We start from the raw sequence: 19,738 nt of genomic DNA, 5'->3' as shown, positions 1-19,738 counted from the left end.
TACTATTCTTGTACTTTTTCTTAGGCATTTTTGGTTGTTTTTAGCTACTGTCAGAGACTGATGCTGAGCTAGAAGTATCTTAGATCAAAATAATGCAATCATAAATATGTTCTGATGCCATAATGGTAAATAAATGCCATGCTTCTTTCTATGCTAAAGAGGTTGGACGGGGCTCTGAGCAATCTGATCTAGTTGAAGATGTCCCTGCCCACGGCAGGGGGGGTTGGACTAGATGACCTTTAGAGGTCCCTTCCAACCCAAACTATTCTATGATTCTGTGATTCTATGAATGTCTTTGATGTAAAAGAAGGAATTTGTGATCTCTCCTTCAAGAACTCCAGTAGTGTAGGGAAAGTTGGTCTGTAGAGGATGGCCTGAGAGAGACTTTCAGAAGCAAGACTGGTTTTGAGGAAAGTGTCATGCTTGACTGCAACATTGCAACTTTGCAATATATCATTCTCTTTTGTGAAGTACAGCTTCTTCATAAAACAGTCTGTAGCCATTTTGCTTATTCCAAGGAGGAGGAGTATTTACAGGTGAGCCAAGACAAACTCAGGAACCATTACAATGAATAATATAATTGACACCAACTGATGAAACTGTTTCAGGAGAATCTGTGGTACTTGTGATAAACCTGACAATACAGTTTTTACTGTGCAAAGAGTGATGCAGAATAGAACTTGGAGTTGCCGTTGCTCTTGGGAAACTTAAAGCAGAGAATAGAGGGGATAAATACGCAAGTATGAGATACTGCCTGAGCTAATAAGGAGTTTGCAGCAGAAGGCAGTACCTCACAAATTTGTTGAAGCTTTGAAGGTGTCAGTGATCCTGTAGATGACAGATCTTATTGCTTCAGTGTGGTTGGATTTTCAAAAATTTTCTCATTAAGACCCTTTGTTAGAGGCTCTTTAATTACAGCTTGGTTTGGGACGTGTGTGGGGAGAGGTTATCTCATGCTTTAGTATCTGGCTGATACAGGAGACAAAAGATAGAAGTAAGTTTTTGCTTTCTTACTGGATCATTCACCAAATAGGAATGAGAAGTGATTGACTGTAATTGTCACTTGGTTTCCCGGCTTCCTATCCTGTCCTCCTTTCCCAGTGCTGTTAGCATATCTGCTGTCTTTTAAAGCATATCTGAAAAATGCATAGTGGCTTCTGACTTCTTCGTGTGTCAGAAAAGATAAACTTGAAGTATCAAATAACACAGATGGGAAGGATTTTTTCGATATTTTTATTTAAGAAGGGAATCTCTGTCCTGTCATGGGTCTGAAGAGACTGAAATTCAGATGCTATTAGTTCTCCATCACAATGTTCCTTCAGGTTAAAAATTCCTTGATAGTTCTTAATTTCTGAAGTTGTTTCCACGTAACTGTGGATCTGTAGTGCAATAAGACCATGTCTTACCATGTGCCTGTAATACAGTAGTTGTAGGACATCTTAATCTCATGCCCCTATAAGCTTAGCTGAAGCCACCTCCTTTTCCAGTATACGTCCAGATAAGCAGATAATGTTAAGCTAAGTTAATGTTTAAGTAAAACAACCAAAAAAACCCCCCAAAATACTTAATATTCCCACTTCTTCCATTTTGGTCCAAATAGGTCCATGCCTTTCAAATAGCTTGTGTGAGCCATTATAGTGCATGAATAAATAAAGCTACAACAGGGTTCCACTAGGTTTCATGTATCGCTCCTTGATGAGTATTATATTTTGAAAAGGAGAGGATATGTGGACAGGATGGGGATTAAGTTTTAAATCTTAAGATTTCAACTATAGCTGAAAATTTTTCTGTATGTGAATGATTCAGCGCACAAGTTGTCCATAAGACTAGTCATCTAAGCGGTAGATACTGTAATACGGTACAGTCATCTCAAGTCATGTCTTTTCAATATCTAGTTCTTTATATTTACCTCAGTGCATGTAGTTGTTTGTACCCTGAGGGAGTAATATTGTTACCAAATCAAATGCTCCCATTTGTATATTCTTGGATTCTATAGCTGCACAGGATGGTGGTGGTTTTCTGCTGTAGGACTGGCTGCGAAATGGAAAGTCCTCATTTATCAGAGCATCTAAATTTGAAAATCTTCAATCAGTCACATCATTATCAAGAAAAAAATAGCATTAAAACATGAAAAGACTCTGACTACAGTTACTAATTATTGCTCTCTGATTCCTCTGTTTGCTGTAGGCGAGTAGTTGATCGAGACAGGGAAATACATGTCTCCTTACTATGCTGTAAGGATTCTGTTGATTGCAGGGGCAAGGAAGAGCTTCCTTTCCTGGTGTCTTTTTTGGTTGGTTGGTTTTTGTTTTGTTTTTTTGTTTAGTTCACGTGTAGTTTCTTTCAGTCTGGTTTGCTGGTGGTTTACAGGGCAGAATGAATAGGATGCTTGCCTGTGTTCCCATACAAACAAAACAAAGGCAAAAAGGGATTTTTATTAGGCTGTATTGAGCAAGTATTATAAAGCAGACATTTCCAATTCTGATTGCTCCTCTAATCTGTTTAGCAGTTTCTTGTGGTGTATGGGTTTCATGTTTTTTATTTTGCTCTAAGTTTAAGGAAATTTTGTGGTAAAGGTTTTTTTAGGATATGTAAAGTGTTTGTGTCTCCTGACCTAGACAGAGTTTTTGTTTGGGTGTTGGTGGGTGGTTTCAGGTGGGGGAACAACTCTTGTTTTTGGTAGACCCTGCTATTCTAAGCATCTACTCTGTGGCTGTTTGCTGACAGGAGACTAGGATCAAGGATTCAGCTGATTCCTCTTGGTCCTGTTTAATAAAGTCCACCAAAGTATAGGGAAAAAGGGAGAAGGAGCTAGTGAAGCTGTATGGTTCCATAGTCTGTCTTCTCGCGACTTTATCTTTTTGGCATTTACAGTAGAACATTAAGACTTAATGGGGCGGTGTGACCATGCCTTCTGTTTTGAGAGGCTTTTGAGATGTCATGCTTTAGAACATTGACATACAGTGTCACATTTTACTTTTCCATTATACAAAATGGGCCAGAGGTATCTCACATTTATCCTTTGTAATCATCAAATCCCTTTTCCAAGTCCTTGACTGTGTTTTTCTGAGGTGTATTTTCTTTGGAAATATACTACTGGTTAGCTTTTTTCTTAGAGGTTGCAAGGGTCTCTTTTTAAAGATGTGTCGGTTGTTCTCTTACTCTTGCAGTAAGAATGTCAAGATTCATTGGAAACGTGGATGGGGGAAAAGAATTAAACAAAAAAAAAAATCAGCTTATATATAACTAGATTTCTAGGAAGGTGTACATGGTGCCTTCTAAAAGAACCAAGATGTTCAAGTCTGTTTTAAAAAGGCTTTAAAGCTATACTTATGATAGGAAATGTACGTTGTTTTTCATAACTTCTGTAAATTCCGTACCTTGCCTTTTAGTAGATTCCTCTGAACCGCTGAGAACGAAATCACCATTGCAACAGCCGTTTTAACAAAAAAAATTTAATGAACTCTTTCCCTTTTTTTGAAAAATAAGGACCACTGTATTCAGTCCTGGTTTTCTTGAATGACTCTTCATCACAACTGTAATAGAAATCAGTGTGGTGTGGATGCACGTTGCACCCAAAGAATCCAGGTCTTCTGTCTAATCTGGGACATGCTAAAATTAACCATTGCTATTTCAAATGTTTTGGCTTTAATTTCTCTAAGGCCCAGATCACCACAAGTGCATGAGGCAACATGAGTTAGCCAGGTGGATGAATACATTACATAATGAGGATTAAAAATGTCGAGGGACTCTGCTAGAAAAATACCATTTTTTTTCCTTCTCTTAGCCACTTTAGATTCAGGGAGGTGAATGAATATGCAGGTTGGGCTGAAATCTATCAAGTTTAATGCAGAACTCCAGAATTCTACTCTGTTCCCTGAAACAAAAGATTATTCTTTTTATGAAGCTTGTATATAATATGCAGTGTAGTGCTAAATAACTTAAATCTCAACAAAAATATTGTGGTATTCAGTATACGCTGAAGTAGGAGGATTGGAAACAAAATGCTTTGTTATAAAATGTATTTGTTGGTATTTAAAAAAAAAAAAAATCCAGGTTACATGTCTGGTATAACAAGTTTCTCTTGCTTGATCTGAATTTGGCATAGTTTGCACTTAAGCCAGAAATTTACATTAATATAAGGGAAGAGCAAATGTCTGCACATCTGTAACTCAGAACAGTAAATTTTATTGTCTGAGCCTTTCTATTTATTTTTATTAGATAGAATCAAATTTAGGTTGAGCGAGTAGTGGTAATTCAGTCCAGGATATAGATTTGGTCCAAGAATACTTATTACAGTATATGTTACGTTATGATCTGATTTTTATTTTCAGTCCTGACAGATATAAGGTACTAAGATTTTATTAGCTATGGGAGACTTTAATCTCTTAATAGTGTTGCTGAAAGTATCTTGGGATACTGATTCTGGCCTACAGTTGAGAAACACGCTTTAACAATTACATGGTGAATAGTGTGTAAGGCAGAGGATAGGATTAGTTTCCATTCATTCCTAGTTTGCTAATTTTGGTCATCTAACTAAAGTCAGTTTTCTAAACTCCCTTTATAATTACTTGAGAGGAAGAGAGAAGTACCTGCACATGTATTTCTCCTTATGATGGAGGCTTAGGACAAGTGGGATATAGTCTTTTAAGGGTCTACTTTCTGCATAATATAAATTGTGTTCAAAGCTCTAAATTAGTCTCCTGCAGTCACTAGAAGAGCTTGAGATTTTCTGTTAACTTTTCTGAGTTAGCTATAATTTCTATTAAGCATCTGTAATTTTTGTATTTTAGCCTAACAGTCTATAGGTTAAGAGTATGAATTGGATGTTCACAGTATATAAACGTAACATTTGTATATATTGCTTCACATAGTAACTAAGTGATTGTCTCATGAATATATTTAAAACTCCTTAAAGACTTTAAAAATATTTATATGTAATGTTATTTTTAAAATCATGACAAATACATATTGGAATTTGGATTACCTGTTTCTGTGTACATACCTTCACGTGTAGAATTATTCAAGAATTACATGTGTTTCCTGTCATTTTCAGTCAAGTTACTCATCTGAGGAAGATCACTCACTAGGGACCTGAAGCTATTTTTATTGTGTTTAAGTGATAAATGAGCTTTTCGCAGTTGTAATCTCTTCCTTGGGTGCAGAGAACATGATAAGCGATGAAACCTTTATCTTTCTTCAGGGAAGAAGAATTAAAGTATCATTGCACAAAAGGATTAAAACCAGTTTTTGAAAATCAAGGCTTCTTGTCTGTGTATTCAGCATTGTACTCTGTTCCACTCTGGGACAAAAGAAACGATTACAATAGAAAAATTTGCAGACTACCTTGCATGCCAGAGAGGGAGTTAGAGATGCATATAGACAGATCAATAGATAAATGCAAACTTAAGATTGAACATGTATTAGTTGAATCAAAAATAGCATGTTTTCCTAAACTACGGGGAGATATATATTATACATAATTTATAAACCCAAGATAAAATTACTCCTTTCCTTTTCTTTTTTTAAGCTGCCAGCTAATAAAGATGCCTTCCGAAAGACATGGAACCCTAAGTATACGCTACGCAGTCATTTTGATGGAGTGCGGGCATTAGCTTTTCATCCTGTAGAGCCTGTGCTGGTTACAGCCTCTGAGGACCATACTCTAAAACTTTGGAATTTGCAGAAAACTGTTCCTGCCAAAAAGCAAGTATATGGGTTTTTATAAAACATCAATTATGTTTCAGATGCCTTTGGAATTGATTAAACTCTTAAATGTTTTCAGAGTTTTTCAGTAGAGATTTCATGTACTGTAATAACTCTTCCTTTCTCTTTCAGGAGTGCCTCTTTAGATGTAGAACCCATCTACACATTTAGGGCCCACATGTAAGTGTTTGACATAATTAATGCTTGATAATTATATGGTCGTTATCTCATGGATTCATAAGACACTTCCGTTTAAAAGCCACAAATGTATTCTATTTTTACATCATACGGACAAGGTCCGTTTATACTTTGTAAAAACAGGTAAATACTGAGTCCCTGTCACGAATTGCACAGTCCATGATAAAGCAAGAAGGACAGGAAGTGGCAAATGTGGTTAGTTGCAATGGAAGGAGAGATTGTGGAAGAAGACGATGAAATCACCTGAGTGATGCCCATGTCTTGGACTGTAGATTTTATATATAATATGTGAAGAAGATAAATAAAGTAGAATTTATTAGTCTTACCTAGTATCTTCAGATACAGCTCTGAGAAATTAAAAGTACAGACGCAATCATCAGGACCAAAATAAAAAAAAACATTGAATGCAGCTTCAATGAGTGAAAAATCAGGAGATCAAGCAAGTGACTAGGAGGGTTCTGAATTTTTTTAGGGGCTTGAACAAGAACAGGAGATAAAATTTCATTGCCAGGATAGGCCAAAGTAGTAGATAGGGCATGGGTATTAATTCATACATATGCCTCTCAGGTCTGGGGGAACTTGAAAAATCAGTGAAAGAATTGTTGTAATCAAAAAGTTGATTAATACCTGAGTAAAGTTCTGATAGCTATAATCAGTTCTCTTGCAATGTCAATCCAGGCTTCCTCCTTTCCTATCTCAAGTTTGCTTGCTTTGTGTGCAGATGGTGGTTCATTACACACCGTAACAAATACTCTCATTTCTGATTGCGGTCCAGCCCAAGATCTTGGGAAAGAAGATTGCACAAACTAATCTGAAACAAGGAAAGATCTTTGTTGTGGCAGATGGTGACAGTGAGCTAACCTGAATTAAACAATGTTAGTAAAACTTGCAAGTTGAGCTGGGACTTGTAAAACTCCTAGTGATTTTTCAACTCACATTAACTGCTTTATTACTGCCTGAGTTTCAGTTGCTAATTTTGAATTCTGCTTCCTTCCAATAAGAAGGCAAGACAAAAATGCGCAGTCCGTAGCCAGTTACAGTAGTTTGAGTGTACTTTGCTTATATAACTAAAGATCCAGTCTCCAACCCAGTTAGCAGGTAAGCTTCATGAGAGCTCTTTGATAAGCGTGGATGTGGATAACGCTTCCTGTGCTGGCCTTGACAAAAAAAAAAAAAAAAAAAAAAAATTAGTAGTTTGTATTAGGAAATCTACACATGTGATCATCGCCCTCCTCCTTTCCTTAAGCCACTTACTTGATAGAATGTAATGTCTTATTTTTGCACTTACTAGCTGAAGTGTAAAACACTCTTCCCTAGGGCTGGGTGACTAATTTGTCCTCATGTTTAAATACAAGTGTTCTTTTGAGTGATAGAGGGTCACTGACCAATTGAATTATCCGTCAGATCTCTTTCTCTGTCTATATTTGGGCTATTGTTTGGGCTTTTGTTACTGAATACCAAAAGGTAAGGTTTGGGGACGTTTTGATACAGAACTGATCCCCACCCTGTGACTTCCAATGACACTGGTAACAAAGTAATTTTACTATTTTTCCCCTCAGGCAGGCTTTGAGCAACATTCCCTTTCAGCCCAGCTTTGTTCTTCCCTTTGCCAAATATGTAGGTGGATTCAACCAATAGTCTTCCTTTTCACCATCTTCAAATATGTAATTCTAGTTTGCTCATCTGCACTTAAACAACCAGTGAACTCCTTATATCCTGAGTGTGGCCCGTCAAATGAGCCAGGCATCTAATTTTGGGGATATGGTCTTACAATACAGTTAAGCCTGACTTAGTAGTGTGTCCAAAGGAGTAGACCTGCTGCTTCCTTTGGGCTACAGCTTGTGCTTGTCTGACACCACAGCAAACAGGTTGAAGTTAAACCAGTAGAAGTCGAACTTTGGCCAAAAAGTACTCTTTATGGGATCATTTTTCTGAACCAGTTTACTGGGGCATAGGTTACTGTCAGTTCCTAAAATAGGATGAGAAAATTGGGGGGGGGGGGGGGGGGGGGGGGGGGGCGGGAGCTACAACCACCTCTTTCAGCACAGCTAGCTATTAGATTGGTGTAGATGTACTGTAAAAACGCACCGTTTGTAGGTTTAGTTACTGTTGCTTCTGAGAAATAAGATTATGTTCTTTGAATTGTTTGAATTTGGATAGTTTTAGTTAATTTATTACAAATATTTTAATACAGGTTGGTATCACTTGTTGAGACTTAAAGGTTTTAACAGAATTGTTTCTTTGGAGTTTGAATTTTTTTTTAACTACTTAATCCAATCCAATTTTTTTTGAAAGTAGATAGCTAATTTTCACTACTATTCTGTAGGCAGTATCAATAAACTTCCTTTTCTCTGTCTCCCAATAGTGGACCTGTATTGTCATTGGCAATTAGTTCCAATGGAGAACAGTGTTTCAGTGGTGGTATTGATGCAACCATCCAGTGGTGGAACATGCCTAGCCCTAATGTGGATCCATACGATACTTATGGTAAGTATCTTTTAAAAGATAAGCAACTCATGACACTTGTCTTCAACTTTGATTTTCTGCTTGATGCTAATCTATTTTCTGGAGCTTTTGTGAAATGTAACTACCATTTATCAACTAAATTGTGTGGTTTCAACTTTTTGTGTGGGGTAAACATTAATTATTTATTCCCACTTGGTGACATACTTTGTACAGAACTGTAATAGGAAGACTGGCAATTTCTGAGGTTTAAACTGTAAAGAAAAAATTAATTATAAATTATTTTTTAAGAAGCATGCTTATACTTTGAACCAAAATTCCAAATTTTTGAATGATTATTTATTTCTTCTGATAGGAAATTCTCAGAAAACTAAGATAAGTGTACTCAAATTTTATGTCCCATGTTTCTGATTTGCATCTCAGTTCCCATAACCGATGTCTCTAAAATTAAAGAGCTCATAACTGCTTGGAAAACTGTGCATCACTCTCCTGCCATTGATGCTGATCAGCATTTTGTGTTTAGTGTAATTCTAAGGGTGCAGTTCCAGGATTGACTGAAGTTTGAATGGGACAGAGTCAAGATTTCTTCCTCTCTCCCTTGTGTCAATGTAATGAATGAGCTAATACAACACTCAGGCTGCATAATTTGTGGCAGAGAGATGGGGAGGGATGGGAGGCAGTGCTGTCTTGCACCAATTTAGGAAGACCGCTACACCCTGTCCCTTAAAACCAATATATAGCTCAAATTGTGCCTCTGCTAAAAATTTATTCAATATAGTCTAATCACTAAAAATGGTCCGATTTCTTCATGTAGGTATAATTGGATTGTTGGTATAATTTTCACGGGCCTCAGACAGAACTCTCTACTCAACTGACAAAGTTATTTTTAAAAGAAAGAGCTCTAATAGGATGTTTTTACTTCCCTAAAGCTTGTTAGCAGGGTTTTGGGTTGCAAGACCAACTTGTTTTTAATTTCCTGCAAAACTAAGTTTTAGTGATTGATCTGGCTTTACTCCTTTCCATTTGTCTTTTTCTCTCACTTCTCTACTCAAAGTCTGCTAGCAAACAGGTTAAAAACCCTTCTATAAAAGACAACTATAAAGTATCAGGGAGAAAAAAATAAGAATGTGTTTACCTGTTCCACAACAGAAGTAATCTTGTTTTAATTATTAGGGTGCTTGAGAGTTTTAGAGCATGCCCCTGTGTCAGCAGAGTACACTGAGTAAAAACAGCATTGGGTATCAGTGTTTAAGTGGAAAGCTGATTTTGTTAGGTGTTTCTGCACCTTGTACAGAGGAAGGGCTGTGACCAAGCATCTTTAAGATGGTGAATTTGGAGGGAAGAAGCAAGTGCCTCAGAGGAGGTGGTACCAAGTGTGTATCATTCTGGAAAAAGGGACATAGTTGTTTGTGGGGTTTTGTTGGTTGGGTTGGTTTGGTGGGGTTTTTTGTTTCTTTGTTTTTCTTTTTTGGTGGTTTTTTTGGGGTCTTTTTGAGAAAGCTGGCAGTGGTTGTGCAAAATGACCTCCTGTGCTAATATTCTAGCTCTTGCTTAAACAGGAAGGGCTGAGGGGAATATATGACATATATGACATATATGATAATATATGAATATTATGTGGAATTTAATTTATATTGAGTTACAAGAAATACTTATTTAATGTTTATTTCATGTTTCTTCACTAAAAAGGTTTCATTTCTGAACTCTTGTTTTTTCCAGAGCCAAACGTTCTAGCTGGCACATTAATTGCTCACACAGATGCAGTCTGGGGTCTTGCTTACAGCGGTGTAAAGAATCACTTACTATCTTGTTCAGCAGATGGCACTATTAGATTATGGAGCCCACCAGAAAAAATGCCCTGTATTTGCACTTACAATGGAGAGAAAGGTAAGTTTTTGCAGTGATTTTGAAAATCTGTTATGAGGCAGCTGATGATGCATCCAGGCTCATTATCTCCGTTTATCAAAACGAGGTAACAGGAGTAAAGGGAAAAGATCTTTTAATAAAGTAATCCTGGCGCTGTAGCATTACTCTAAAGAAGGGAGCGAATTTCTTCTTTAAAGTATGAGTATAAAACAAACTAAATGTTTAAACTGTCAAGAATTTTAAGTGTTTCATTCTTTCTAAAGACATTTTTTTTTCTCTTTCTAGAGCATGGAATACCTACATCAGTTGACTTTATAGGTTGTGACCCTGCTCATATGGTGGCATCTTTTAACACTGGCAGCACAGTCATCTATGATTTAGAAACATCCCAGTCAGTGGTAATGCTTTCATCACAAATAGAATCTGGTAAGTAAAGCTCTTCTGTATTAAATGTCCATCTTGGATGAGATACCTTTATCCAAGTTTTATTATGTGGTGAATTAAATGAAAAAGTTTTGCTCCTCTCCTGCATCATGCAATTTGAAAGTTGGTTAGGTGCTTAAAGATGCTTGGAACAGACACGATGGAAAAGATTGTGGATTAGCAGGATTTGAAAGCAGTTAGAGACAGTGAAAGCAACAGGTTTTGTTCTCTAAGGTTTCTCAAAATTCAGTTGTCTGAATTGCATATTAAAACAGTTTTCATTATATAGCCTTGACATAGAGGATATTAAGTAAATAAGTGAATTAAGCAGAATATTAGTTCAGTGTAGGATTCTGCACTGATTGTGATTAAACACTCTCTCCTGTGGAACTTCTAATATTAGAAATTCTGTTGCTACAAATAAGGTGCTATGGAGATGTAGCTCTTTAAGAATTGTACGTATCTGATGAAACTCTAGATAGAGGAGCCTTCTTTTCTTGAACCTATGGAAGTGTTCCGTAAGGAAAACCTCCAGTTTCTGGTCATTCCTTTCATTGAAATGAGATCTAAAAGAATAATGCAAGGGGATAATTTGCTTCTCCCCTCCAAGTAGTCCTGTTTACTTAGTGATTATACTTACAGTATTAAATAGCTTATATAAAGACTTCAACACAGGTTACAAAACTGTAAAAACTATATTCTAGGTGGCTTGTGCAAAAACTGGCATTGACAGTGAGAAAGAACATTGCAAATTGGAGAAATACCTTTCCTAGTTTGAAGAGAGAATCTTAAATGGAATCAACAAAAATTAAGCACAGAAATGAAGGGAACAAGCCTTAAAACACTGGCATATCAAGATAAGAAAATGTTTTTTAAAGAGTATTCTAAAATCTTCTAAAGAAAGAGATTCTAAACCATTCATTGTTTCTTTAAGTTGAAGTAAGACATAAATATATCTGACAGAACCTAATAGGTTAGGTTGACTTCAGTTATTTGGAGCCTGTCTTTTTTTTTTTTTTTTTTTTTTTTTTCCCTGAGCTAAATCTTTTTTTTGATGTGGAGGTATAAGAGGTGTGTGCTAAACATATTATAGATGCCACAGTTTGTTTCTACTTGGCTAGTGCTGCCCTGCAGTACTTGCTTGGTTTGTTTGCTAGCTCTCTCAAAAATCTTTCATGTGTATAAACCACTTGTACAGCTTTAACCTTACAGTACATTGGCTAGAGTATACCTGGCTTAGCCCCATCCTGTAAAGCAAGAAGCTATTATTTATTTCTTAGGAGATTCATTGATGCTCTGCCTAAAACGTTATTTATATAATATTAGTTAATATAGTAAGCTAAAGTGAAATGCTAAAATATTCTCATTGTAACTTTAATCCTTTCTTTAAGGCAGGTGAATATTTTTTTTTTATTTTATTTTCAGGTGTACAATCAAATAATCATATTAACAAGGTAGTAAGTCATCCCACACTTCCTGTAACTATTACAGCACATGAAGATAGACACATCAAATTTTTTGACAACAAAACGGGTAAGGATAAAGACAACCTAACTTGTATGTATGAATATGTTTAAAGTCTGGATGGACATAGGGAGAATTAATTTTGTAGAAAACTTACTAGTGATGCAGTTTTACACAAGAGAACTTTTGGCATTCGTAAGATTAAACCTCTTTAGTACCTTTTCTATGAAATAGTGATATTCATTGCAATTGTGACTTCAGCAGTTAGAAAATACTCTCAAAACATGCAGAGATAGTTGTGAGGGACAAGAAGGTCCTCTTAAGTTAGCACTTTGCTAATTTATAGAATATGTCTGCCACTTTCTCCCCATCTTCATCATTTCCATGCTTTTAACTCTAAGCACGTATCAGTTATGTTTTTCAACTCTCAGTAGTAAGGAACATTGCTTAGTACCTATTAGGGCAAGAAATAACCCTAAAGTCATTGTAGTAATGGAATCCTGTCTTATACTTAAGTTGCTGATTAAGTTTATAAAACAGAAAAGGATCTGGAAAAAAGAGGGGAAAGAAGGGTATAGGGAAAAACTGCACAGTCTGTCATGACAAAAAGGTTGGAATAATTGTAAGAATGAACATAAATTTCCGGTTTGTCAAATTACCAGTCACTTCCTGCATGTTATCCTACCAAAGTTGGAAGAAAAAAAAAAAATCAGCGTAAGCTGACTTTAAGTAAGCACATGTACAAAACCCCTGTCTTAAGCGTGTCTGGTTTGGGTGGGGTGGGGGGTGGTGTTCTTGGGGTTTTTGTTTTTAAAAGCAAAAAGATAAGACACTTTTTTTCCCCTTCTCACCTGCCATGAATGTATGTGTTTGAACTGTGGTCATTAAATGCATTCCAATGATTGTCCTGAAATTAAAATTTATTACTTTAAAGAAACAAAGATGTAAAAGAAGGAGAAAAATCTTGCATGAACAAATAATTGGGTCAAAGACAGGAAACAGACGGTAGAAGTAAATGGTCATTTTGTGAAATAAAAAATTACCAAGTCCTGGAGGGATCAGCAGTAGTTCAACATAATGTGAAACATCTGGACAGGGGACAATATGTTGACAGTTTACTGACATTCATTAATTCAGGGTATTAAAGATGGAGAACTGAAGATCTTAATAGACTTAAGAGCAGGCAGATTAAATTCCATGTGGATAAATGTGAAACGATGCATGTAAGGAAAAACAAACTTTATAATATAAAATAATAATCCTTGGTCTGACTGTTCTTACTCAAGGTAAAACCTCGGAGTTATAAGAAGAGGTTGAATGAAAATGTCAGTTTGGCGCTTAGCAGTCAGAACAGCAAAATGAATGTTAGGAGGAAGGAAAGGAGTAAACAACAAAAAGAGTCATTGTTAATACCTTTGTATGAATTCTTGGTGTATCCACATGCGTACTTTGTGTTACTCCAGTCTCCCTTATCTCAAAAGGGATACAGCCAAATTAAAATGTTTCAGGGAATGGCTAAAAAGATGATGAGGTACCTTCAGTAGCATTTAGCTTCTTCAGGAAGAATCTTAGAAACTAAATAGGCTGAGATTCTTCAGGAAGACAGACAACTGGGCAAAGATTATATACCTTCTTCATGTTAGTCATGGTTTTTAGGAATTTATTTGCTCTTTTTTCCAATACATGAACTAAAGTTTAGTTGATAACCCCCAACAGGTGACAGGTTCAAAACAGAAAGAGGTGGTTGTTCTTATAATGTGCAGTTAAACATTCTGGAACTCCTTCCAAAAACCATCATGAGATGCTAAAAGATGTTACTAAGAGTCCAGGAATGGAGGCCACTGAAAAGAAACGCAGTAAGAGTAGTTGAATGCAGAGATAACACCTCTGGTTTGTGACATAACTGAACAGTTTATTATTAGAAGCTGGAGAGTATTCTGGGCAAGTATCACTTACAGTTGCCTTGTTTTTATTTTCTGCCCTGGTTTATCACCAATAGCCTCTCTCCTAGCGATGGCAGAGTTAGGTGGACCTTTGGTATGACTCAGTAAATCTCTTTTTACAAAGCTTCATCAACACTTTGTCCTACTGGGGCAGGTATTAGGACGTTTAAGGGACTGAAAATTGAGGTTCTCACCCAGTCATTTTAGGATTGGTCTTCATTGTCACTGCTACCAGTAAAGATGCCAGATCTTTAGATCTGGCACAAAAAAAGCACAAAAAGAGTGCTTATAATGGGAATGCCTTTTTGAGAGTTGTGTATCATTTACCCATATGCTTATACAAGAGTCTGCAGTTGAAACTTAATAATTTCTAATACAATTGTATCATGCAGATATTATTGGAATCTAAATAAGCATGTTATTCTATATTGCATGTAATGTTATTTTTAAAAGAAACAATACTTTGCAGGAAATTCACAGTTTATTTTTCTTTTAGGTAAAATGGTCCATTCTATGGTTGCTCACTTGGATGCTGTCACAAGTCTAGCTGTAGATCCTAATGGAATCTATTTAATGTCTGGAAGTAAGGGTTTTGTCATATTCTGTATGCTCTATAAATTTTGCATTTGTGATGCATTTAAGTGTCTGACAAATATAACTTTGTCTTTTGTCTTTTTTTTTTCTTTTTTTCCTAAACAGGCCATGATTGTTCCATTAGGTTATGGAATTTCGACAGCAAAACATGTGTGCAAGAAATAACAGCTCATAGGAAAAAGCTGGATGAATCAATTTATGATGTAGCATTTCATCCGTCAAAAGCGTATATTGCCAGTGCAGGAGCTGATGCCCTTGCCAAAGTATTTGTGTGACATAGCAGAACAAACCTGCGTCATAACAGCAGGTCTGTTTGGACAAAAAAGAGGGAATGCGTCACTGCCATCAATGATAAGGTTACCAATAAGACACTACATCTGATCTGCCTGAGTGAAGGCTCTTATGTGGGGCAGGTATAAGTTGGTGAAAAGTCACCGCATCTTGAACAATGTCAGGCTCATTCATTTAACTGTAATTACTGTATTTGGGGGGGTGGGAAGAAATACAAAAAAGAAAACCAGTATTTGTAGCCTTGACTGGATATGAACTGAGCGTATGTCTGTTCTTTAGGTGTCTTTAAGCAAACGTGGAGTCTGATCTTACAAAAGACTTTTATTTTGGACTCTGTGTGCTGCCTTAGGGTTAGGAATGTGGTGCTCTTGTGGGGGGAAGTGAGCTCCAAGAGTAGCTTTCTTTTCATCTCTTAGTAATCTTCTGTTTATCAGTTGAATGCCACAGATTCCCCTTTTAAACTTTTATTTTGCTTTAAAGAAAAGGAAATTTAACTTAAAATATTTTAGCATTAGTTGCACAAAATGTTTGGATAAAATTCTAGTTTTTATAAGTCTTTTTATATATTTAGCCTGTCACAACAGTGCTCAAGATTGTATTGATAATGTTTTTCTGCATTATAGAACCCTAAAACACAGAGATCTCACTGACCCGCTGCCGTGTAACCACACTCTTCCCTTCTTTTGCCTAATACAGCTCAGCTAAGTCCTTGCATAAGGATGCTAATTCATCATCATCGCGTAACTGTCTTCATAAATAAAGGACTGTAAAATGTGTTCAAATGAAACACAGAGGGGTTAACACCCCCGAATGAACTCTTTAAAAAAAAAAAAAAAAAATTAATCTTGGCATCCTATCACTATGTGATATTTTGTACATCTTACTGTATTTACGAGTTTATTTATCAAGGATTACCCATCTTGCTAATGGCCTATTGTTATTTATTTCACTTTTTGTTGGTCTTTATATCCTTTTATGTAGTGTGTTAAAGGGCCCTGTATATCTATCATGGCACTCTTTGAACAGTCTAAAATAGATGAGACAAATGGGACATCTGACAATTCTAAAGTTGCAAACCAAGAATTTCTTTTTCTTCTGGTTAAGTACCTGGAGTGGAGTTGATTCCAAAAAACAATCTTGTTTCAGAACTTTTGGAGTGAAAAATATTTTTATTTGCGTTTCAAATAGAATACAAAAGTAGTTGATTCAAGATTCATAAATCTGCTGTGTTTTGACTAGTTATTCCCTGCTTTTATTTTATTTTCAGATGTGCTTCAGTTTATGGTGTAACTAAAGATTTTGTTTGTGTAATGCATGATTAATACAATAAAGTATTTTTTCTAGTCTTCCACAAAACTTTTCTGATCAGTTTGCGAGTTTTGATGAGTTTTGTAAGGTTTCTGTTTTACAAACTATGAATCAGCAAATTTTTAAGATTGTACCACATAGCAAAAGTACAGCTGTTGAAAAATGATGTATATAAAATGCATATAATAAATATTAAATGGTGTACCTGTATGTTACTGTTGGCTATATTATTTTGTGTTGCACAGTTTGAAAGTGTCATTCTACAAATTACTAAATTAGGTCTAAATTTTAGCAAAATGACCATTTGTTTATTATGCTTATAAGCTGCTTTGCTTTTGGAAAATTGTAATAGTTGTCTGGATGTCAACCAACTGTTCAGTTTCAAGCAGCAGTACCCACATATAAGAACATGTTTCCACAATATTTTAAAAGATTTTTACAAGAACAAATTGAAAGTTGCTAGTGTATTCTTAGAGCCTTATAAAATGATAATCACACTGTTTTTCACTATGTCTGTATATGAAGTGATTCTCAAGTGATTTAGGAGGCAGAAAGGTACTCCATTTTTATTTCAAACTGCCACTGAATCATTGTGTTGAATTAAAAAAAAAAAAAATGCTTATAATCTGCCTATATGTCAAATGTTACCTGTTAACTTTTGTCCATTTCTTTACAAGTCCTCCAATAAAGATGATGCGCAAAAGGGCAATCTTTTTGCAAAAGGCTAAGCTGCAGGTCAACATTTAGCTACTCTGTGATGAGTCACTTTCCTGAAAGTGTATCAGCAGAAACAGAATACCACAATATGAATCTTGGATTTTTCATGTAAAAGTATTATGCTTAGGTATAAATTACCTTAAGCTGGAACATGTTCCTGTAAGTGGTTGTAACTGTATTGTTTCATGTAAGTTTCCAGTTTTACAGTGAGAATGTATCTCATGCCATCTCATGTCAAGCAAATTAGATTTAAAAAAAAAAAGGAAAAAAAGGTGCTCATGGTAGGCAGAATACTGCAGTTATATTCTGAAATTAATTTTGTTTTAGTAATAATGTTACATTGTTTGAAATGTTACAGTAAATTATAATTGTATAGAAATTGGAGAATTTCGTCCTTTATCATGAAGATTGAGGTGAGGCCTTTCAGTAACTGCTTGTAGGACACTAAGACTTTACTTTTGACAGTAACATTCAGCTGATTTGCACTTTTTGTTCCTTCCAGTCTAAAGCATTCAACTAATCAACAGACAAGAGAGTATTTGAATTTTATTGAAAGTAATTTCATAATCGCCTTTTCTGAAGCCAAACATTGTTTCTGGCAGCTTTTCCAGATTGCTGCATTTTAATGCTTAAATGAAATGTGATTGTTTAATAAACATTGCCATGCATAACATTTACCTTTTTTTTTTAATTGTATTAAAATTGAAATGGTAAAACCAAAAATACTTGCTTATTTTCCTTAATTGAAATCTTAATGGTCATCTTAGCTCACTAATGCATAATGGATCAAATGCTGTAGTGAGGCTTCATTTATTGAATATTGACAATAATCTCTAATACAGTCTTAGTTTATTTATTGTGGGGTATAACATGCTAAAACCTTTATTTGTTTTTCGTTTAGAACAGAAGAGCTGTAGTACTGGTGATGGGAAAAAATGATAGTGCTGACATAAGTGTTTTCGTTTAGCAAAACCACCTCAACTTATGAAAGGACTGATTTACTTCTCTTTTGTAAGTAAGACCCAAAGGACTTTGCGCTCAGAACCTGAATGGAAAGATATGTAAATGTGTTTAATAATACATTTAGCATTTAGGGTATGATTGATGTAACAGACTTACTCCCCATCTTGCTTTTTATTGTAGAAACTGGTTTAAGCAGATGAGTGGTGACTGTAGTCCAGCATCTTGTCTACATAAATATCAAATGCATCTGAAAAAGGGTGTAACAAGCCCTGATCAAGAACCTTCCCAAGTTAGAAATCCTAAGGAAGAATTTATTTCCCAGGAGATAATTGGTACATTTTTCTAGTGGAAAAACACTGTGGGCTTGAGGATACTTTATCAGAGGCTGTCCATTTCTCCTATTCTATGTTAATTTATTTTGAAACTGATAGCACTCTCTGTCTTGGCATACTCTTACTATTACGTGCTTCTCTAGCACTTCCCATCTCAAGTTAGTGGAAAGCTTCTTGGTCACACAGTGCTGACTGCTCTTCCTTCTAGCTACTATATCAAATAAAAGGCGTCTCAAACAAATGCATCCCAGTTGAGCAACTGGTATTTTTGCAGGGAGGCTAAACACACAGATAAGGTGGTCTACACAAATCCTGCTGGGAAAATGAGTGTAACTTTTTTTCCTCCCAGATAAGGTACATGGCATGAAAATATGACTGACTTTACCTTTTAGTTGTGTTTGGTTTCACTACAGTGTGTGTGTGTGTCTGTATATTTATGTATTTATGTTCTTTTTTTAAGAACTTTTTACAAAGAAAAAAATTAACAAAACCAGAAGGCTCCGGAATTGTTTTTAAATGCTACATTTGAGGTAAGCATGAATGAAGGTTTAAGTTCCATATTTAATACTTGCTCTGTTGATACTCGGAGAACACACATCCTTGAGTCCTATGCAAATGAAATGGCTTATATTAATAGATTTTTAAAAATAAATAGTTCAAGCTACAAAACATTATAAATGTCATAAAAATACATTGCTTTGTTTTCTAATTTTAACATAAAACCAAATTTTGACTGACTTGATAATGGGAAACAGCATGCTTTCTTTTTAGTCCTCCCTCTTACCTGGATATCTTAATGGCCCCCCACAAGAGAAATCATCTAGACTTTCTGAAAGTGCGCGTATAGCCATAAAATATTTCTATTTTTGAATATTTAGAGAGTAAGGAAGTTAATTTAACTCTGGTGAGATCCTTAGTAATGAAAAGGAGACAATGTGAGGTAGCTGAGGTCATAAAGCTCTTGTTTTCAAGAATCACTGAACCTCTGACTTCAGTGCTGTAAAAGTCTCTGCTGGAGACAGTAAAGTGAAAGTTGTTGATGTGTACCTTAGCAGTAGCTATGGTTTAATTTCTTTAGATGCACATCAAACTGAACAGATGTCAGTGAGGCCTGGTTTGGTGGGGGGTTTTTTTGTAATCTAGAACCGTATTAGGAGATCCTTAATTTTCTAATTATTGATTCCCATACATCTTGAATTTGGTATTGATAATATTTCCTCCTGGAAGGTCATGTCTAGTTTTCCTGAAGCAAAATAACTGGGGAGGCCAAGCCTTAGCCATCCTAGCGCACTGACAGTGTCTAGGAGCAGTGCTAGGGCATTTAATATGGCAGTAGAAGAATTCTTGCTTTGATTTTATGTAGTGCTATAACGTAACATTGTCAGAGTAACACTAAATCTCTAGCATGCTCTCTTAACTGGAGGAGAGAGAAGAACTGATTCCTACAAGCATATGGCTCCACTTTATGTT

General features: G+C 35.7%; 1 protein-coding gene across 4 annotated transcripts in view; it reads left to right on the top strand.

The window, feature by feature from the left end:
- STRN3 (striatin 3) overlaps positions 1 to 17,696 on the top strand; it is a 70,332-nt gene extending 52,636 nt beyond the window's left edge. For 2 of the 4 annotated variants that reach the window (XM_076344986.1, XM_076344984.1), the window contains 8 exons: positions 5,531 to 5,706; positions 5,839 to 5,886; positions 8,270 to 8,391; positions 10,087 to 10,254; positions 10,519 to 10,659; positions 12,082 to 12,189; positions 14,560 to 14,646; positions 14,763 to 17,696. In XM_076344986.1, coding sequence (XP_076201101.1) covers positions 5,531 to 5,706; positions 5,839 to 5,886; positions 8,270 to 8,391; positions 10,087 to 10,254; positions 10,519 to 10,659; positions 12,082 to 12,189; positions 14,560 to 14,646; positions 14,763 to 14,932 — 1,020 coding nt within the window. In that variant the 3' untranslated portion in view covers positions 14,933 to 17,696. The remainder of the gene's footprint in view (positions 1 to 5,530; positions 5,707 to 5,838; positions 5,887 to 8,269; positions 8,392 to 10,086; positions 10,255 to 10,518; positions 10,660 to 12,081; positions 12,190 to 14,559; positions 14,647 to 14,762) is intronic. The other 2 variants (XM_076344985.1, XM_076344987.1) reach the window with 2 other exon arrangements.
- The last annotated feature ends 2,042 nt before the right edge of the window (positions 17,697 to 19,738 follow it).

Source organism: Aptenodytes patagonicus, chromosome 7 (genome assembly GCF_965638725.1).
Source record: "Aptenodytes patagonicus chromosome 7, bAptPat1.pri.cur, whole genome shotgun sequence".
Taxonomy (NCBI): domain Eukaryota; kingdom Metazoa; phylum Chordata; class Aves; order Sphenisciformes; family Spheniscidae; genus Aptenodytes; species Aptenodytes patagonicus.
Note: the sequence above shows the minus strand (reverse complement) of the source record. Positions and strands in the feature narration are given on the sequence as shown.